This window comes from Numida meleagris, chromosome 2, assembly GCF_002078875.1.
Source record: "Numida meleagris isolate 19003 breed g44 Domestic line chromosome 2, NumMel1.0, whole genome shotgun sequence".
NCBI lineage: Eukaryota > Metazoa > Chordata > Aves > Galliformes > Numididae > Numida > Numida meleagris.
In genome coordinates, this window is record NC_034410.1 from 44296871 (window position 1) to 44316913 (window position 20043).

Here is a 20043-nt window from a genome sequence, read left to right on the forward strand (position 1 = left end):
GAGCACAGCAGGATAATCCCCTCCCTTGCCTGGCTGGCAGTGGGCCTGATGTACCTAAGGGTATGGTTGCCCCCTTTGGCTGATAGGGCATGATGCTGACTCGAATTAGGAAAAAATGGTACTAGGAACAAATAAAATTTTTGGCCAGACCCTATTTTAAGCTTGTTCTGCAAAGGTAGCACTGTAGAGTAAGAGACAACCTGTCCTTGCACTTAGTGTAGAAGCAAGATGGCATCCCACGCTTAGACAGAAAATAACGGAAGCAAAACAGGACAAAAAAGCAGATTGTGTACACATTACTGTACAACCAAAAGTTGAGCTCCTTCACCCTAGTACGGCAGCAGAGAGATACACCATGGTACCCTGTTCTAGATGTTTAATTTCACATTCAACAAAGAAACAAAACAAGAAGGGAAAACTGCAGCCCTTAAACAAAATGTAAACACTGACTCTCTCAAGGACTAGTGAGGTCCCCTGGGACTCCACAAGAAAAGGCAGCAATCCTATCAGCAAATTTCTTCAAATCCTGGAGGCACTGAGTCAGCTACTGCATTAAGCACTATAAGAAGCCCTTAGGCTCATGCACCTCTGGCTTGGAACTGAATTATGCATGACTTTAAGCATGCAAAGTGAACCCTGTCCACATTAAGAACTCCTTTATGTTGCTTAAGCTTAAGCAACAGCGTCTTAACCTGCAGGCAGCAAAGCTTTGAACTGAGCCCCTCTAAAAGGCACCTGAGCTGGTGCAGGCTGTGGCCCTAGCTTGATGAAGTCAATGAAGCTTTGCTGTCGGACTCTCTACCACATCCTGCTCTCACCTCGAGGCCCAGCAGGTAGATTAAAGGCATGGCAGGAGGTGCAGCCCTGGGGATCCATCTCTCTCCTTGGGAACAGTGGGAAATCTCCAGGACTCAGGCAAACTGAGCATTCCAGCAGGAAAAGCATCTGCCCTGTCACTTAGAAGCACCTTCTTGCCTTGCATCCTGATCTAAGTATGCAAAGGGGAAGATGATGAAACTGCCAATGAAACTTGCTTTTCTAGTGCACACAGATCTCTAAGACTTGTTTACAATGCATTTGTGCCAATAATAGTGAAGCTAGCTTGCTCACATAGTACAGAATAACAAATCAAACCAAGCTTTCAGATCTGGCATACAGTCTCCAGCACTCAGTTGCTCTGATTAAATATATATCAACTGTATTCATTCATTACCAGCAACCCTAACTGCTATACCACTGCTATAACACTTTTCCTTGCACAGTCTGCCTGTGTATTGTGATGCTGTACCTGTCTGTGATATAGTGGGTTGTGCGATACCATGGCTCTGCCTATCAACCATAGTCATCCAATTGGCTTGTTTCTATATTAAAAGATAACCAGAAAGACAGAGGCATTTTTTGTCACAATCATAGCAAGCATTAGCTGACATGTTTTGCTTTCATGCACAAGCTGGCTTTTCCAGCTTTATCAGATACCTCAGGTCCTGAACAAGGAGTCCAGGACTCATAAGGGAGTTTTCTTGTATTTAATAGCAAATTTAAAGCAGGCTTCCCCTGAAAACCTAATCTTTATGTCCCTGCTCAGTGCTGGACAGAGGGACCTCCAGGGTCCTTCTGCCTGCGCAAGCTGGAAATTGGAGGAGTACAGAGAGGATCCTGTGGTGGGCAAGGAGTGATGTGGGCAACCAGAAGCTCAGGTAAGAGCTCAAATGGTTCTGTCTGAGAGCAATCAAGCATAAATCATCCCTCTCTGATGGCAGAAGTACTGCAAAGCGAAAAAGTAGCACTCCTACTCTGAGTGTGAGGCTGTGCCCAGGCTTGTAAGCAGAGGTGTGAGGAGGTGCTGAGGCTCTGTCCCAGGATGGAGAGACCCAGCTGTGCACCAGCATCAGGGCAGTAGGGATGCCTGAGGGCCTCTCCACCTGCCTGTCCAGCTGCAGCTTTCCCACCCTTTTTCCCTCTCTCTTCTCAAAGGGAACAGCTATGTTTCCTTCGATGGTACATATGACAATGTTATTTTTTTTAAGTGTCAGTCAAAAAACATCAGCAAAGCAAAAAGGTTTTGTCTCACATCTTTCTTACTTGTTTGTGTGTGGGCTCATATACTTGTACATGTGTATCTGCAATAACAAAAACAGAGAAGCAAATTAACAGACTGTTACCTTCATTCTCTGTGCACATGCACTTATTTTGTATTTTTATGTAATGACCTTCTCCAGATACCTGACACTGCACAGAAACAAGATCTGAAGCCAAAACCTCCTGTTAGCAGTAGCAGACTAACTACGCAAAGGAGCTAACAGCTGCATACTACATTTCTTCAGAATTTATAGGTTGCTATTAAACCAGCCCTGTCATGGTGTTGGTGGCTAAAAGTTTAGAGCTTTCATTATTTATTTTCATTGCTCCAAACTTTGCAGATTCATTTTCATTATTCCTTGTGGAGCCACATTTTAAATCTCTCTTGAGGTGTGATACATAACTGGAATCATTCTTCTTCAACAAGACAATAACTTCTTTCCTGACCCTGCTTTTTCTGCTCCTTAGTGCACGCCTCCACCTCCCTTTCCTTGCCTACACTTCAGGTTTGCTTTGATGCTCTTGCTCTAGACACCAGTACACAAAGGTACACAAATCTGAAGCTGTTTGGGGATCAAGGCAAGGACAAGTGAACGTACTGGTTTCTCCAGAGCTCAGGTCCTAACTCCCTCACTCTCTGGTCTTCTGCCACCACTTGCTGGGCAGACAAAGGCATGCTGGTGGTACCATGTCTGCTGTTCTCCAGACTCCAGTACTTCTCTTTCCCTGGGATTTTGAGATGCTAGCTATGTTGGTGAAACAGAGAATACTTCTGTCTCTGTTCCTCATGTCCTTGACGAGGTGGCATATGGTCAAGGCATAGCCTTATCTCTAGATTTTCTCTAAATGAGATTCAGTTCAGATTCTTAAAAAACGCAAACATGGCTAAGAGGAAATGTCTTTTTTGCTCTTAAGTAATTCAAGAATGGTCCCCTTCCCCCCTCAAAAATACTGCCAGTTGAACAGTTCCCAGGCAGGCCAACTTAGAGCTGTTTTAAAGGTGCTGATTTTCAGAATGCGCTTAGTACCCATCTTTGTCAGAAAATAGTTATCTTAAAAGTGCCAACACTTCCTCAACAAGGAAAATATAAAACACCCAACCTGACCTATGTACTAAGAACCCCAGTCTCGGTGCCTATTCTCTCCCTAAACTAGAAAATTAGAGACACAAACAATTTCTAAAATAGTTTGCAAGCCAACAAAAGCCCCCAAGACAGAACACACTACTGCAGAAAACACTGTGTTCAGAGCCCTGAAGACCAGAAAGCATTACTTACTGACAGTTCAGTTTTAGGAGAGGAAGCACTAAAAAGTTATTTCCCTAAATCAGCATATCATAAATACATTTCATTTCAATCTCTATGAAATCTGTCCACAAGTGGATGAGTCACTGATCAGCTGGGGTCTGGTTCTTTGCTCCTGACCTCCCAGCGGATATGCAGTTTTCAGATGTAAAATATTCCTGATCAGCATGTCTTTTTCTATGAGCAGGGTGATTTCTTAGTGGGATTTTATGCTTGTTTGTTTAGCCACCATCATTCATGTCATCCCTCCACCAATCAGGTAGAAATTGTTTGAAACAAAAACTTGAACTTAGGCACAGCAACATACTGCTACCCAACCAGCAAATTCCCCTAATGGTTGTATACTCTTAGGTGATTTCTAGTCTGTATTTGAAGCAATCCATTCACTGGAGTTAACATGACATATTATCATAGCTATCTAGAACTTGCTCTTTCTGCATCCTGAAGGAATTAAACCTGAGCTTTCCAGATGTTTGAAAGTTCAGCTGAGCTAAAAATGGTCAAGATCAACACAGAGATGTTAGAGATATCTGAAAGCCTTCTTAGGGTTGTAAGTAATATTAGAAGTTATCCTTGTTTAAACTCTGCTGATGAACATGACTCAGCTCTTTTCCCTGAAGTCATTTCAAAGTTTTGCATCTTGTCAGTGTTGAGGGACAAGCTGTCTATCTACTCTGCTTTGTTCATGGATAGGCCATTTAGTTTAATGTTGCAAAGTGGAGATATGCAGGAGTTACTGTGCAGAAAAGCAAGAGACTGTGCTCTGCTCAAGCTCTGTACCAGCCAGAAATACCAGCTAAACTAGTGCCAAACTGGAGACTGTGTGGCTGTGTCAGGATGAACCAAGCTCAAATGCTCTTTCCATGAGGGTTTGATTTCCATTGCCTGGATATTGCATATCTTGGATTTTTTGTCTCCTATAATTTCCTCATAACCAACAGAGTGGTATTACTTGGATAAGTGGGATACAAGGGGGATGGAAACATGGACTGCTAGTCTCAAAGGGCTGTAATCAGCAGAATAAAACCTAGCCCAATGTTACTTTGGTGAATACTGTGTATCACCTCTGTTAATACCAGAACAGTGGAGCGAGATGAAGTCTCAGCAACTTTGTAAATGCTACCAGTCTGAGAGAAGTGCTGGGTGCGCTGGTCAGCCAGGCAGCCATTTTGAGAGCTGGACAGGGAGAAGAGAAGGGTGAATGGGAACATCATGAATCTCAGCAAAAGCAAAAGAAAAGCCATATGTCTAGGAAAGGCACAAGTCTTCTACTGAAACAACCAACACTTGATGTAGGGCCCCACAGGGTACAAGCTCAACAGCTAACAAGTTAGTGAAGACTTTAATCTGAGGCCATGCAGGCAAACTTAATAAATGTGTACATGGCAGCCAATTACCTCAGGCCTGAAAAACCAAACATGGGCAAGACCCTCAAAGTCACAGCTCAACTACCATCCTATTGCTCATGCAAAGGATTTCAAGGTCAATAAAAGGGTTCCATTTAATTTCATGACTACACAATTTGCTTTCTTCTCCTCTTTAAACCTCAGGGTAAGATTTTTACTGACAGCTTCAGTATACATCTTGTTTTGTGACTCCTCTAAAATGCAGCAAGTTGAGCAACGGTATACCCCTCTGTTATTTACTGCTATCAATTTAAAATGCTTTTGCGATACTTCTGAGTACTCATTTTTACAGCCTCTTCCTCTATTTGAATAGCAATTTGTTTGTCTCATTATTTAGGAAAACACTTGCCAGGCCAAATATACTACTACAAAGCAAAGTTAAATGAATTCAATATTATATTTATCTGTTCTGATTAACACTATCATATATTGAGAGAAAATTGCATTATTTTATTTTTACTAACATAAATGTGTATTACATGTGTTGAGAGCTATACTTACTCAAGCAGTTGGATAAGGCTCAACTTCACACGATTTCGAGCAGAAATCAAATTCTGGTGTGGAAAAATACTCTATTTTGCATTCAGAAAACAGAGTATTTGGCGGCAGATGAAATGCAGTTTTGTTTTGTAAGCAGAGGTTATTAATTATCAGATATGCCCATGGCTATTTCACTGAAGGTAGAGATATGAATATATTCATATTTACTGGTACTTTGTAGGGAATTACAGGCCATGCTAACACATATTAATTAAGTTTATTTTTGAATTAATTGCTATAAACACAGACACTTGTACAAAATTCTCAAATTATCTATGATAAATAAATGTATGAAACCCTCCTCCCTTCAAAAAGAAAAATGATTTTTGAAATTATTTTCCAACAGTCCTATTCTCATTTTCTATCAAAGCATTTGCTCTGCCTCCAGTCTTCCTTTCCTTCCCTCTCTCAGGCCCTCTTTCCTTTTCCTAGCAGCAACATTTGCAGCCCCTCACAGCTGGCTCGTAAGGCAATTGGTGGTGGCTCACCTTTGAGCGCCAACCGTGCAGCAGTTATTTCTAACAGGAAGCCCACAGAAAAATTCAGGAGAGACAAAAGATAATGAGACTTTTTGGAGATGGAGAAGTAGAAATAACTCCTGTAGGTGCAAATGGTGCCTTACACATGAAAACTCTGAGGAAACCAATGAAGAGAGACCTTTGCCTTGCTACATCCACATCCAAGAAAGATTCACATATGATTAGCACAGTGCTTGGTGCTCAATGAAAGCTTTAGGGACTCCAAAGAAGTCAATATTCAGTTAGTATTTATTACATCTGCATCTTTGCTAAGGAAATGCAGATTTAAGTACCAAAGCAAAGATTTCACTGTTAGTTACAGGAGAGAATACAGTGACAAGATCCAGAGGGATTTTTATTTTAATAATCTTTTTTTTCTTTCATTATTTCTGCTTATTTTCGACTTCTATCCTTATGCCAGGACCTCAGTCAAAGCAGAGAGGTAGACTGTCCCTTATTTCCTTTTTACAATTCCAAAAGTAAGAAAGCTTCAGAAGGTTAAAGGAAAAAACATGAAAGGGAAACTTGAAGAAAAAAAGGAGAAAGAGAACAAACCTACTTCTATTCCCTTTGTATGGGATTTAATGATAGAAATGAAAAAGAGGCACACCTGACTTTCTATTTTGATGAAAAACCTAGAGGCAAAAAAATATTCATTTTTAAATACTTCTGAAGGGATATTTTTGACTGCTGCTAAAGCAACACACCTGTACAACTCATGTTCCAGATAAGCGTGCCAACCTCAACTGCAGGATATAGGTGTGACTGGGGCTCCAAGAGACTTTGCTCTTTGAATTGGCAATGCCATTAAACCACATTTGTGCTTTCAAAGAATAAAGAAAAAACACAGAAACAAGAAATCTATGGTATATATGCCTGGTGTACAGCATTTTCAAATGCTAGGAAAGAAGCAATTTTCACAAGGGCATTAAATAATCCTCAGTCTTTTTACTGGCAGCAGGGAAGGTATTGGGATGAAGAGCAGCTCAAATACAAGCTGCTGGTTGCTTCCCAGGATCTCTGTTCTCCTATTCTTCACACTCCACGACTGGCATTGCACTCCACTTCCCACTGGCAGACAGTTCAAGGTCTGGGAGTCTCCACAGTATCACTCTCCTGCTGCTACAGCCACTGAGGAAAAACATGAGTGAGGAATAAGCCTTGCTAAAAACCGACAACACAGCACCAAAACAGCCTCACCTGATCACGAGGAAGCACTACATGATGATAATTTCTCAGCTACTGTTAGCTGGATGTGAGGAGAAGGTTTTTCACTGAAAGTAGAGAATCATAGCCTGGCTTGGGTTGAAAGGGACCTAAAAGATCATCTAGTACAAATCCTTCTGCTAGGGCACTAGATCAGGCTGCCCAGGGCCCCATTCAACCTGGCCTTGAACATCTCCCGGGATGGGGCATTCACAGCTTCTCCAGGCAACCTGTTACAGTGCCTCACAACCCTTTGAGTAAAAAGTTTCCTCCTAATATCTAACCTAAATTTCCACTCTTTTAGTTTACAGCCATTTCTTCTTGTCCTATCACTATCAGACCAGGTAAAAAATCAGTCTTCCTCCTGCTTATAAGTTCCCCTCAAGTACTGGAAGGCCTCAATGAGGTGTCCCCAGAGCTTTCTCCAAGCTGAACAGGCCTAACTCCCTCAAACTTTCTACATAAGAGGCCCTTTGACCATCTTCGTGGCCCTCTTCTGGACCTGCTCCAATAGCTCCATGTCATTCTTGTACAGGGGGCCCCAGCCTAGATGCAGTACACCAGATGGAGCTTCACAAGGACAGAGTAGAGGGGGATAATCATCTATTTCCCTCTCCCTGCTGGCCACCCCTCTTCTGATGCAGCCCAGGATACAGGTAGCCTTCTGGGCTGCAAGTGCACACTGCTGGCTTATGTCAACGTTCTTGTCCACCAGAACCCCAAGTCCTTGTTGGCAGGCCTGTTCTCAGTGAGTTCTCTCTATCTGTACACATACCTGGGATTGCCCCAACCAAAGTGCAACACCTTACTGAACCCCAATTGGTTCACATAGGCCCACTTTTCAAGCCGGTCCAGGTCCCTCTGGATGGCATCCCTTCCTTCTATTGTATCAACTGTTCCACTCAGCTTGGTGTCATAAGCAAACTTGCTGAGGGTACACTCAATCCCACATTCTGTATCGTTGATGAAAATACTGAAGAGCACCAGTCCTATGACAGATCCCTGAGGAACACCACTCATGACTGATCTCCACTTGGACAGAGCCATTGACCACAACCCTCTGCCTGTGACCATCCAGCCAGTTATTTATCCAGAATAGTCCAGCCTTCAAATCCATATCTCTCCAGGATGTGGCATGGAACCATGCAATAGGCCCTGCACAAGTCTATGTAGACAACATCAGTTGCCCTTCCTTCATCCACAGATGTTGTCACTATGTTGTCTTTGAAATGTAGTGTCAATATTCAAATTAAGAAAGAAACTCCTGTAAATAAAGGCAAGAAAACAAATTGTGTCCTCATGCAGGAAAGGACTGGAATGTATCTATAAATCCAGAAAGAAGCATGCAGTGGAGAAGTGCTGCTGCAGATTAGAACTGCAGGTATCTGCAGGTGTTTGCAAATGATCAGTAAATTGCCTGCTTCCAAAACAGAGGAGAAGGTGGTGGGAGGGAAGGAAGTATGAGGGGTGCTCCAAAAGTAATGCCTCCTATTTTGTTATGTTCACCCATGATGTCAAAGACAGACATTGGTGGTATGGCAGTAGAAGCTGAGTCTTCCCACCAATATTCCATTACATTTTGTTGCCATGTGACAGATGGCAGCAGAGGGGCAGTCTGACAAAATGGCATCTGACATGGAATTGCATGTGAAGAAAAAGAGTAGAAATGAATTCCTCCATGTGCAAAAAATGGCATGCACTGAAATTGATCGATGCTTGCTGAATGTTTATGGAGACCAAACAGAGGATATGAGTGCAGCAAGGCAGTGGGTGGTATGTTTCAGCAGTGGCAACAGTGACAGTGGGTCACCTCTGCTGGTGCGGTGTGGCATGCAGGCTCTTGTTCACTGCTAGTGATAATGCATACTTAATTGTGGTGACTGTGTTGAAAAATAGTGTTTTATAGATGCACATTTACTTTATCAAATAGTGTTATTGTGCTCTTTTTATTCGTTGTAGTTTCCATGCAAATAAATAGGAAGCAATACTTGTGGAGGGAACTACGTATTTACCTGTGGCCCAAGAAAATACCTCAATGAGGGCCAGGCAAGACAGAAGTTTGGACACATGAGTTACACATTTCAATCAAACTTTTAATAGGCATTGCAAAACTTTGCATTTGTAGCAAGAAAGTAATATAGAGGTTGCTCCAAAAGTAATGCCTTCTATTTAAGTCAGATGCCATTTTATCACGCTGCCCCTCTGCTGCCATCCATCACATGGCAAGAAAACATAATGGAACATTAATGGGAAGGTTCAACCTCTACTGCCATACCGCCACCATCTGCCTCTGGTGTCATGAACCTGAATAATAAAACTGCAGTCATCACTTTCTGAGCAGACCTTGTGGTATTGATGTTGACTGTGCAGTTTCTCAGAGAAGATTCCTAACATCTATGTCCCTGTGCTGGAAGAATGACAAGTGATGCATCGAGCTAATAGAGACTCTGAAAATATCTTCAGGTTGTATTAAAGGACAGCAAAAAATAAAACTTCCCCTGAGATACACCAGGAACTGCATATGATTGCTTGAAGGAAGCCCTATTTGTGAAAGAACACAGGACCAGTAACTCAACACAAGCTCAGAAACAGAGTAGCAGCTTGTAGGTGGGCATGGAAATACACTAAAAACCGAGGTTTTCTCTGAGGCTTCTTCCTGACCTGGACACGCAAAGCTGAAGTGAGCAGCAGGGTTCATCATATTCACATTTCATCCATCAGTCTATGGGCTCAACCCAGGGCCCAAGGGCTGGGGAGAGCCCAGGGCACATGGCATCCCAGGGCAATGTCAGGGAGCTGCCTTTTCTTAGCTTTGAGAAGGCTCAGGGAGGATCTGAGCGTTGACTGCAGCTGCCTACTGGGAGTATGGGAGGTGAGTCCCAACTTTTCTCCCAGGTGCTCAGTGATGGAAGGACCAGAGGCACTGGGCTCATGCTGGAGCATGGACAACTCCCAGTCAGGCAAAAGGAAAGGACTGCCACTGCGAGGGTGCTCAGTCTTGGAACCAGCACCCAGAGAGGCTGCGGGTCTCCCAAGGTGCCCAAACATAACTGAGCTTGGCTGAATCAAACCCACAGCACCAACAATCAATCCTCTAAAGGCGCCATCTGCTCCAGAGACCTTCACAAAAAAGGATGAGCCAAAGGGAGAAAAGCTATGAATTGGCTGAGATGGGACACCTGCCCCTGTTAGTCCACTGGGCAGCTTAATAGTTGCTGCTGCCTCCTGCCATCTAGACAAGGCATGAAAGCAAAACTCTGGAAACATCCAGGAGAAAGGGGCCACTGGGATCACCTCGTTCCATATTATCAGAGGCACAGCAAGCCATCACCTGAAACAAGAATACAACTGGCTTTGGTCTTAGTTCAACAACAGTCTGTACATGCTCTTGGCACATTGCTGGCAATTTAGTCACAGCACAGGAAACAAAGACCTCCCTTTCCTCTTCACCTGATGGTAGGGTCTGAACACTTTCAAGCTTCTTGAGGTACACTGGGGTTGACTGATGAGGGACAGCCACCTACCACCTGTGCCCCTGCCCCTAAGCTCCATTCTCAAGAGCGTTATACCAGAGATTGCAAATGTAATAAATTGATAGCAACCGCCAATTGTTGCATAAATTTATTTATTATTATATAGAGCAAGCAAGCAGTGCTGGGTGCGCGGGGAGTCTATGCTCCACCAACACGCGCACCCAAGGGAGGGGCGTTAGGGTTTTTTATAGGGTATAGAGAATGATTTGTAAGAATGACTTGCAAAAAGATTTACAGGATGTCCACCCCCAGTTCCGATCACCCGATTATTGCTTCGGTCACTTGATTCTGCGCATGCGTGAACTATTCTTGGATTTGCTGTTGCTCCTTTTGGGGTTGTGGTGAAGATCCTCTTCTTCTGGAACTGGAAGATAAGCTTTCCGATGTACCAGACACGTTGCACAAGCTTGCCTGTTAGGCATGTTGGACTTGTTACTTTCCTGTTAGGTTTAGCATGAGTTAGTTTTTAGCTTTCCCTTATGAGGCCCTCTTTTAGCACTTCCTTAATGAAATAACTCACATTATTAACATGAATCATAATGAAATAACTCACACAAAGATAGAATCTGTCCAAACTATTCTCAGAACACATGACTGATGGCCAGCTGTTCTTGGTGCACTGCTATGCAGGGCCTGCGTTCACCTCCAACCACTCATTCAATGGCCAAGGAGAGAACAGGCTGTGGACAGCAACCCCTAATCGGCCTTCCCATCCTCCCGGTAGAAAACCCCCTGCCCAGACCAGACCCTCTTGCTACATTCTTGCCACTGCCTCCCAGAAATGGCCGCAGGCCCCAACTGCCAGCCGCCATGTTTGGGCCAGCACGAGACACTCAGAATCCTGTCGCCATGGCCACCGAACCGCCCTCAACCGCAGTCCCTGAGCTGACCCAGCCGGAGACAGCTGCACACTACGTCTCGGAAAGAGATACTTTTTATTTCTCAGGACGGGATGGAGCAGCCACCTGCTAAGAAGAGGCGGCTGCTGGAAATGGGCGATGACATCGAGCCCATGGAGGTGGACCCGCCTGGCAGCGATACAGAGCCCATGGAGGTGGATCCACCTCCGGAGGACGACCTGATGGAAGTGGATCCACCTCCATCGGAGCAGCCCGGTCATCACTCGGTTGCTGCCAGGCCGATCAGAAGGAGATCACGCCCCACATTTCATCGCAGGGGCACCAGGATCCGTCCACCTCTCGCGAGACGGCCGCCTCGGTGCTGGCGCTGATCCTCCCGTCCTGTAAGTTTGCCCTTACCCAGGAGAGCCCCAGCTCACAGCCATCCTGCGGGCTCACGTGGAGCCTCCATTTCCTCGTCATTCTTCTTTCCACAGCCAAGACTCCTATGAGCCCTTCCTTCCTGTTCCCCTCCCTCGTCCCTTCCCAAGCCCCCTCATCTCTTCTTCACCAAGTCCTGAGGAAGAGGGCAGGGCAGGGACTGCCATCCTCAGAGCTGCTGTGCCGGGGCAGCGGGATGAGTACAGCAGAGGGACCGCAAACATCGCAGGGCACGAGGATCCTGTAAGTTTACCCTCAGCCATGAGAGCCCAGCTCAGGGCCATCCCGCAGGTTCACACAGAGCCTCCAGTTCCTGATCATCCTTCTCTTGACAGCCAAGGCTCCCGTGAGCCCATCCTTCCTGTCCCCCTCCCTCACCCCTGCCCAGGGCGGGAGGAGAAGCCAAAGGGACAGAGGCAGCTGCTCCTGGGGAGAACCAGGCTTTGGTTCAGACAGGAAGAAGTGCTGAACTGCAGCAAGAAGGTCCGGTCCAGATGCTTCGTTTGGACTGTTCTTTCAAGACTGGACAATCAACAATTTAAAACAACAATACAAAATAATAAAAATTCAAAAACTGCAAAACAAAATAAACACATTTTCTTCTTTCAAAAAGTAAAGCAATAACTGTCTCTCTGCTTTAGGAACCTTAGAGTTTGCACGTAGGTTCCCACGTCCCCTCCTTGTCTCCCGCACACAGGAACGTACCCCAAAGCAGGACACGCTGCCCTCATTTAAGCCCAAGGGCCAATCACCGCACTGCACACACCACTGAGGCTGTCCCCTTGCCCTGCCTCAGCACCCTCTGCTACATGGTGGGGATATTTCACACACACCTCATCAAGAACACAGGAAAATGCCCATTTTTACGCTTGAACCAAAGAATCATAAAACTCACAGTGTTTCTCTTCCTCTTAACAACTGACTGGTAAATGAACCAAGAGGTGCTTGAACTGAAAACAAGAATTGGCATTTGTCAGGACAAACACAGAACTAAAACAAAACATTCTGGTTTCAATTAATGACAGCCCCTCCCTGGGTGGCAGTCAGAAGTCCCCTGCCCTGCGCCATCATGGCAGCAGCTCTGCCCCGCCAAGCACCCTGGCCCGGCCCAACAACAACCGCACAGCTGTGCGTGGTCAGTGCTGTACAGGCTGACACCAGGACACAGGGAGCACACAGCGCAGTGCTGACTCAAGTGACAGCAAAGAATTGTGTGCAGTTTGATACACTGGCTGAACACAGTCCTGTGAACAGTGAAAAATATGCCGCTGTGCTTTCCACTCTGAGAATGGAATCTGAGAATAGGTTGCAAGATTGTTGAAAAAATAATGAACTTCTTGTATATCTGTGAATCTATTTCAGATAACATAAATTTGTGTGAATTTTCAAATGCAATGTATTGTGCTGAAACCAGGTACTGAACTAAAAGATCTGATTGTATCTCTCTTAACAAACTTTTAGAAGCACCATTTGACCAGAAATATCCCTCGCTACACAGGAACGCCTTACTCATAGCCATCACTTTCTGGCCACACGTACTTTTGTGAACAACTGCTTTCAAGGATGAAGCACACAAAGTGTAGAATTTCATCAAAAATCTCTGACAAACACCTTGAGAACTTGCTAAGAATTGCAGCCACTGATATCAAACCAGACTGGGGCCTTAGTTTCACAAAAACAAGGTCAAATACCCCACTGGTTTTATGTTTCTGGGGCTCTTTTGTTGCAGTTTGAATAACAACATTTTAAAGATTGAAGTAAGTTTTGTTATTTACATCTGCTGAGGGCTGCTCCAAAAGTAATGCCTCCTATTTGATTACGCTGGCCCACAACATCAGAAGTGGATGCTGACGGTATGGCAGTAGGGGTTGAACCTTTCCACCAGTATCCCATCACATGTTGGTGCCGCGGGACAGATGATAGCAGAGGGGCGGTCTGACAAAATGGCATCTGAAATGGAAGTGCGTCTGAAGCAAAGGCGTGCCATTGAGCAAAAATGGCACCCAGTGCCATTCACTGACGTTCACTGAGCGTTTACGGAGACCCAGCAGTGGATGCGAGCACAGTGAGGCAGTGGGTGGTGCGTTTCAGCAGTGGCTACAGTGGGCCACCTCCGCAGGTGCAGATCTTCACAAGCACAGCATGCAGGCTCATGGCTTTTTGCCAGTGAAAATGCATAGGCCAACGGTGGTGACTATGCTGAAAAGTAGTGTTTTCTAGCTGAGAATGTGTTCTATTAAACAGTGCTATTGTTCTCTTCTTATCAGTTGTCGTTTCCATGGAAATAAACAGGAGGCATTACTTACAGAGCAACCTATATATATGCCCTGTATATGTACCTGTGCATAAGCACTAGCTACAGTAGGATTCACTATTATCTAACAGGATGGAAGAAGTGTACGCTTAGTCTTATTCTTCTTCTAGCATGTTCTTCCTTAAAGGCCGCCGCGTGCTTCGGCCGTACTACACTCTATCCAGTGCCCATATGCTAAGGTATCTCCTCACCAGATCAAGAGCATTACAGGTTGGGTTGGCAGCTGTAGCACAGTTTGATGGGAACACTCCTCTGTTTTAGCACCATGAGAGAAAGCTGAGAAGGGCTTTTGAAACAGTAACTTCTGAAACAACCAAAATCTGTGGTAAAGGAATATGAATACTCCCGCGCAAAGTCTCCCTAGCTACTTTACTTGAAATAGTAGGAATTGAAAAGAGAAAGACTTAAATCTTTAATTTCCTCATGCCTTATAAATCTATGAGCCATAAAGAAAAAAAAAACTCATCTTTTATAGGAAAAGTTTTAATTTCTTTATTCATTGTACCCTGCCTGAATGCAGACATGATTTTTGGCATTACACTTCACTTCAGCTGCTTGGGCTACCCTCAAAAAAAAAAAAAAAGATTAAAAAAAAGCTACCTGTTCTAGTATTTCCTTGAAGTACAAACTCATGTTATTTACCCTTTTAAAATACACTACAGCTTCACAGGTGGCCTTTGCTCAGCATCCCTCCTCTCATTACTGCCTTCACTACCCTAGCCTCCCCAAGTCCTTTTGCTCCTTCTTCCCACGACTCCCTTGCTTGACTCTGAGTATCCAGTTTTCATGCTTCTTCCAGTGAATGTGACCATCTACTTGGAAACAAACACGTTTAATGTGAAAATGTTTTCTATTTAGTTGGAATTCACCACCCATAAACTGCAACAAGAGGAGCTACTTAAGTTCAGAAATGTGAGGAGAAAGGGCCGTAACCTCCGCGCCTGCAGGTAAGTCAGTCAAACAACTGGGACCTGCTGCAGAAGACACCATCTGCAGTAGTTCCAACACCTGGTGCCTTCACACAGAGAGAAATGCTTTTCCAGTTTAATTGTTTGAATTTCAAAGAGACGACTCAGGAACACATCACAACAAAACGTAAGATAGGCGGATTTAAGGACCATGTTCAGCACCTCTAACATCTATCACACGGCACTTTCCTATCACACATACAAGTGACATATATATAAAGGGGGTTGGAGCTTGATGATCCTTGAGATCCCTTCCAACCCACATCATTCTATGATTCTATGATAACGCATTGTCATTTAAAGCATTTACAAACAGCAAGCTCAAATTGTGATTTACTGTTAAAGGTCGACAACTACAAATTCACTTCCATCTCCAGAGAAACTGATTTAGTAGCAAATGCTGGCATTACTTTTTAGCATAGCTAATTTCTATGTTAAACTAAATCTGCACATTGCAAACAGAAAAGACAGCTTCAAAAACAAAACACACTCCTAAAAATGGAACACGGAGCTCTAATAGGAACACACAGCAGATAAGATGTAGAGTGAGTTATTTTTTCTAAATTTGCTTTAAATGCACGCAGTTCAGGAATCAGAAAATAACATTCATCTGAACACGAGCATGCACGCCACAGCACAGAACAGGAGGGGTTGCTAACCGTCTTCCAACCTGTTCTCTACCTGACAGATTCAGAGCTGAAGACTAAGAAATGATGCCTAATTAATTTATTCTCAATGCTGCATCTTCGTGTAGGTGACAAAACCTGTGCCTGTATTAGCCTAGACTCTCCTCAAATGGGACATCCTAGAAGAAAAAAAAAATTAGATCTGAAAAATCAGAAGTGTCTGGCAAACAGCTAGACAGTTTTAATAGGCACCACTTCTCCTCTTCTGCAAGACTGGAATCCAGCCCCAAAATAATGCGTATTTTACATGCTCTCCTCAAAGTTTCTAAAGAGTTTGCAAAAAAAAAAAAAGAAAGAAAGAAAGAAAAAAAGAAAAAAGAACACTGTAAGCAGATTTTAGACCAGAAAGATCTACATACAAATGCTTTTGACCTTCAAGCTCATTATCCCAGAAGTGTATTGCTCATGGGACTCTTACAAGTTCTACACACAAAGCGATCTTTAATGGTACAGGGAAATTTGGGCAATAATAAATCGACTTATATTAACAGTATGGGTGGCCACAGAACATCACTAAGCTCTGACACTCCAGGAAAGCAAAAACACCTGGTTTTAAGACAGGAAGCTTTTGCCTGAATGCTGTCAGAAGCTTTGCTCTGTGTCTTCATGGTTTCTCCTCACTTTCTTCATCCAATCACCTGCAATTTTGAGTGCCTGGAAGCATTTCTCAGTTGAAGAGAATTTCTGCATTATCAGTTAAATACACGTGATCCTCTCCTATTAAATCAATAATGACAAAAATCTTGTTGCCTGTACTCTACACAGCTGCACAACTCCTTTCAGTTTTAAACTGGACTTAATCCTTGTAAGAATTCTTCTACTTCTTGTAAGAATCTAAAGATATATTCAGCTTTCAAAAAACCAAAAAGGCTATTTCAAGATAAGCACTGCTCTTTCTGTTATCCCTACAGAAGCAGATTTCCATGGAGGAGCTGGGAGAGAAAAGAATGCATAAACTCTAAAGATCAATCTTTACAACCAAGGCACTTTTATGAATACAACAGATAGACCAGAATTTCTGATTTGGGTGAATGCTATAGCAGAACCTTCACTTCTAAAGAAGACATCCAAAATGATCCAACTGTAGCTTAGTTTCTTAGCAGTACTTAGAACAGTTGGACTTGATTAAAAAAAACATGTAAGAGCAGCGAAACAATAGCTCCTCATAGTCATTAGATAATAAAGACAAACATTACCCAGTTCAGCAAATATAAAAGAAGTCACGTGAAAGAATTCTGCAACCTCTGTTACAGAAAATCCTTACCAAACTATGAATCTCTCCTTGGGCTGCTGGCAATTCTAAGGCTTATTTCAGAATGTCTCTTTAAGTTACATTTTAATATGCTAATATATTCATTAGCCATAACACGTTGCCGTATGTCATGGTTTTATGATTTTTGTTATCAGTACTCCACGTCATAACATCATGTGGTGCACTGGGAGTTAAAGAGTTAATGCTCCAGTTCGGTGGACTGCCGATTTTTGGGTACCTCGTTCTCAGAAGAGAAGAACTACATACCCCAGAGGGCTTTGCATTCAGAGGGAAAGATAAAACTCCTGTTAAGTCACGAGACGCTCTCTTTTTTGGCTGCCTGGGAGTGCATGTTCCCCCACCGTCCTGCCTTCAATTCTTACAGTAAGGCCGTTGGTTTCGGACACTCCCTCTCTCTCATTTTATTTGATTCATCAGCCTCAATTCCAATTATATTGTATTATATTGTGTTATCTTGCATTCCGACATCATATTTAGTAAATTAACTTTCCTCCTCAAATCGTTGCCACCGTTCTGTTTTTAGGCCCATCTCCCTACACTTCCCCCTTTTCCCCTTTCCCGGGGCCTGGGTTTGTGGGTCCCCTGCCCCATTAGTCACAGATCCAGGGCAAACTGGCCCATAAACCATCGACACCCCTCTCTCTCCCCCTTCCCCCCTCCCCTTTTTCAGGTCAGTGAGCATGTGGGCCTGCTGTCACCCTGTCATGGACACAGATCAAGAGATAACTCTGTGACACCACAGTCTGTTTCAAACACAGGCTATCCCTTGAAACACCCAATCTTTTTTTTTTTTTTCCCCTCTATGTAACATGTTTTTAAAAACACATGGAAACACACTCCAAAGGCAACCAGCACTTCTGGATGCCAGATTACACATCTCTGGAAATCTCTGCAGCGGGTTTTCAGGCTTGATTAAAAAAAACAAAGCAATTCACAAAAACACACACAAACCCTCCTGAAAGAAACACTACCTACAAACTCCCTAATAGTGAACACCAGAAGTTCCTCAACACTTCAGGAACACCATTTAGAAACCAGAAGACAAAATTTATTTCTACTTACTATGGCAAACAACCGTGTGAGGTTTGATACATCAATTCAACACAGTCCTGTGAACAGCAAAAAACACACAGCCATGCTCTGTGTTTTCATAAAGGAATTTGAGAATTGGTTTCAAAAGTGCCGGAAAAACCATCCATTTTTACTTACACCTGCAACCCCACTTTCAGTTGACATAAATGCTTTCTCTGCAAATTTCCAAATGGAACGTACAGAGCTGCAACCAGACACACAACTCAACAACCTGACCACGGCTCTTCTGTACCAGACCTTCATGAGCCCCATCTAACCAAAAAGAAATACCTCTCAATTCACAATCATGTTTTACTCGTCTCATCGCTTTTTGGCTGTACCTACATTGGTGAGCAGCACTTTTCAAGCACGAGGCATAGAAAGAGTAAGAAATCGCCAATTAACATCTCAGAAACTCAATGAGAATTGGAACCACTGCTATTACACCAGACTGATGCATTACTGTCACAAAAACAAGGCCAGATATACCACTAGTTATATGTCTTTGTTGCTCTTCTTTATGTTTGCATTAAAAAATAATACTCACTTTTGTTGCTTAGGTACATTAATTCTACTACATACAAAGGTCGCTTCACCTTCAACCACCCATTCCACGGCCAAGGAGAGAACAGGCTGAGGACAGCAACCCCTAATCAGCCTTCCCATCCTCCCGGTGGAAAACCCCAGCACCAGGACCCAAGCACCTCACACGCCCTACAACGCACCCCAATGCAGGCCCAGGGCAGCCGCCCACAGGACACCAGGCCCACTCCTCCGCACCCCTCTCCTTTGGCATCAGAGCAGAAAAGATCCCACCTTCCCACCAGCCAGGGCCAGAGATGAGGGATGGGAAAGGACAGTCCATACAACCACAGAAACTCAACCGTTTTTAATCATTGCATCTCCCTTGGCTGCCTGGGGGATGTCAGGATGCTTTGCTCCTCCTCTGCTGCTGTCGGCACCAGGACGGCTCCACCCCAGGCAGCTGCAGGGTGCTGGAGAACCCCTTGCCCAGACCAGACCCTCTTGCTACATTCTTGCCACTGCCTCCCAGAAATGGCCGCAGGCCCCAACTGCCAGCCGCCATGTTTGGGCCAGCACGAGGCACTCAGAATCCTGTCGCCATGGCCACCGAACCGCCCTCAACCGCAGTCCCTGAGCTGACCCAGCCGGAGACAGCTGCACACTACGTCTCGGAAAGAGATACTTTTTATTTCTCAGGACGGGATGGAGCAGCCACCTGCTAAGAAGAGGCGGCTGCTGGAAATGGGCGATGACATCGAGCCCATGGAGGTGGACCCGCCTGGCAGCGATACAGAGCCCATGGAGGTGGATCCACCTCCGGAGGACGACCTGATGGAAGTGGATCCACCTCCATCGGAGCAGCCCGGTCATCACTCGGTTGCTGCCAGGCCGATCAGAAGGAGATCACGCCCCACATTTCATCGCAGGGGCACCAGGATCCGTCCACCTCTCGCGAGACGGCCGCCTCGGTGCTGGCGCTGATCCTCCCGTCCTGTAAGTTTGCCCTTACCCAGGAGAGCCCCAGCTCACAGCCATCCTGCGGGCTCACGTGGAGCCTCCATTTCCTCGTCATTCTTCTTTCCACAGCCAAGACTCCTATGAGCCCTTCCTTCCTGTTCCCCTCCCTCGTCCCTTCCCAAGCCCCCTCATCTCTTCTTCACCAAGTCCTGAGGAAGAGGGCAGGGCAGGGACTGCCATCCTCAGAGCTGCTGTGCCGGGGCAGCGGGATGAGTACAGCAGAGGGACCGCAAACATCGCAGGGCACGAGGATCCTGTAAGTTTACCCTCAGCCATGAGAGCCCAGCTCAGGGCCATCCCGCAGGTTCACACAGAGCCTCCAG

General features: G+C 44.6%; 2 protein-coding genes across 2 annotated transcripts in view; one reads left to right on the forward strand and one right to left on the reverse strand.

Moving 5' to 3' along the window:
- The window catches only part of MYRIP (myosin VIIA and Rab interacting protein), a 273298-nt gene that overhangs the window by 244794 nt on the left and 8461 nt on the right, over positions 1 to 20043 (reverse strand). The gene's annotated exons all lie outside the window — the stretch shown is intronic.
- LOC110393469 lies at positions 11539 to 14822 on the forward strand. The gene is made up of 3 exons (XM_021386362.1): positions 11539 to 11640; positions 11675 to 11829; positions 11923 to 14822. The coding sequence occupies exons 1-3, from the start codon at positions 11539 to 11541 to the stop codon at positions 12488 to 12490; spliced, it is 825 nt and encodes a 274-aa protein (XP_021242037.1). The 3' UTR covers positions 12491 to 14822.

Coding starts and splice junctions, on each gene's coding strand:
- LOC110393469 (XM_021386362.1), top strand. CDS start 11,539: ATGGAGCAGCCACCTGCTAAGAAGAGGCGGCTGCTGGAAATGGGCGAT. Junction 11,641..11,674: donor GCGATACAGAGCCCATGGAG/GTGGATCCACCT, acceptor ACCTGATGGAAG/TGGATCCACCTCCATCGGAG. Junction 11,830..11,922: donor GGCGCTGATCCTCCCGTCCT/GTAAGTTTGCCC, acceptor TTCTTTCCACAG/CCAAGACTCCTATGAGCCCT.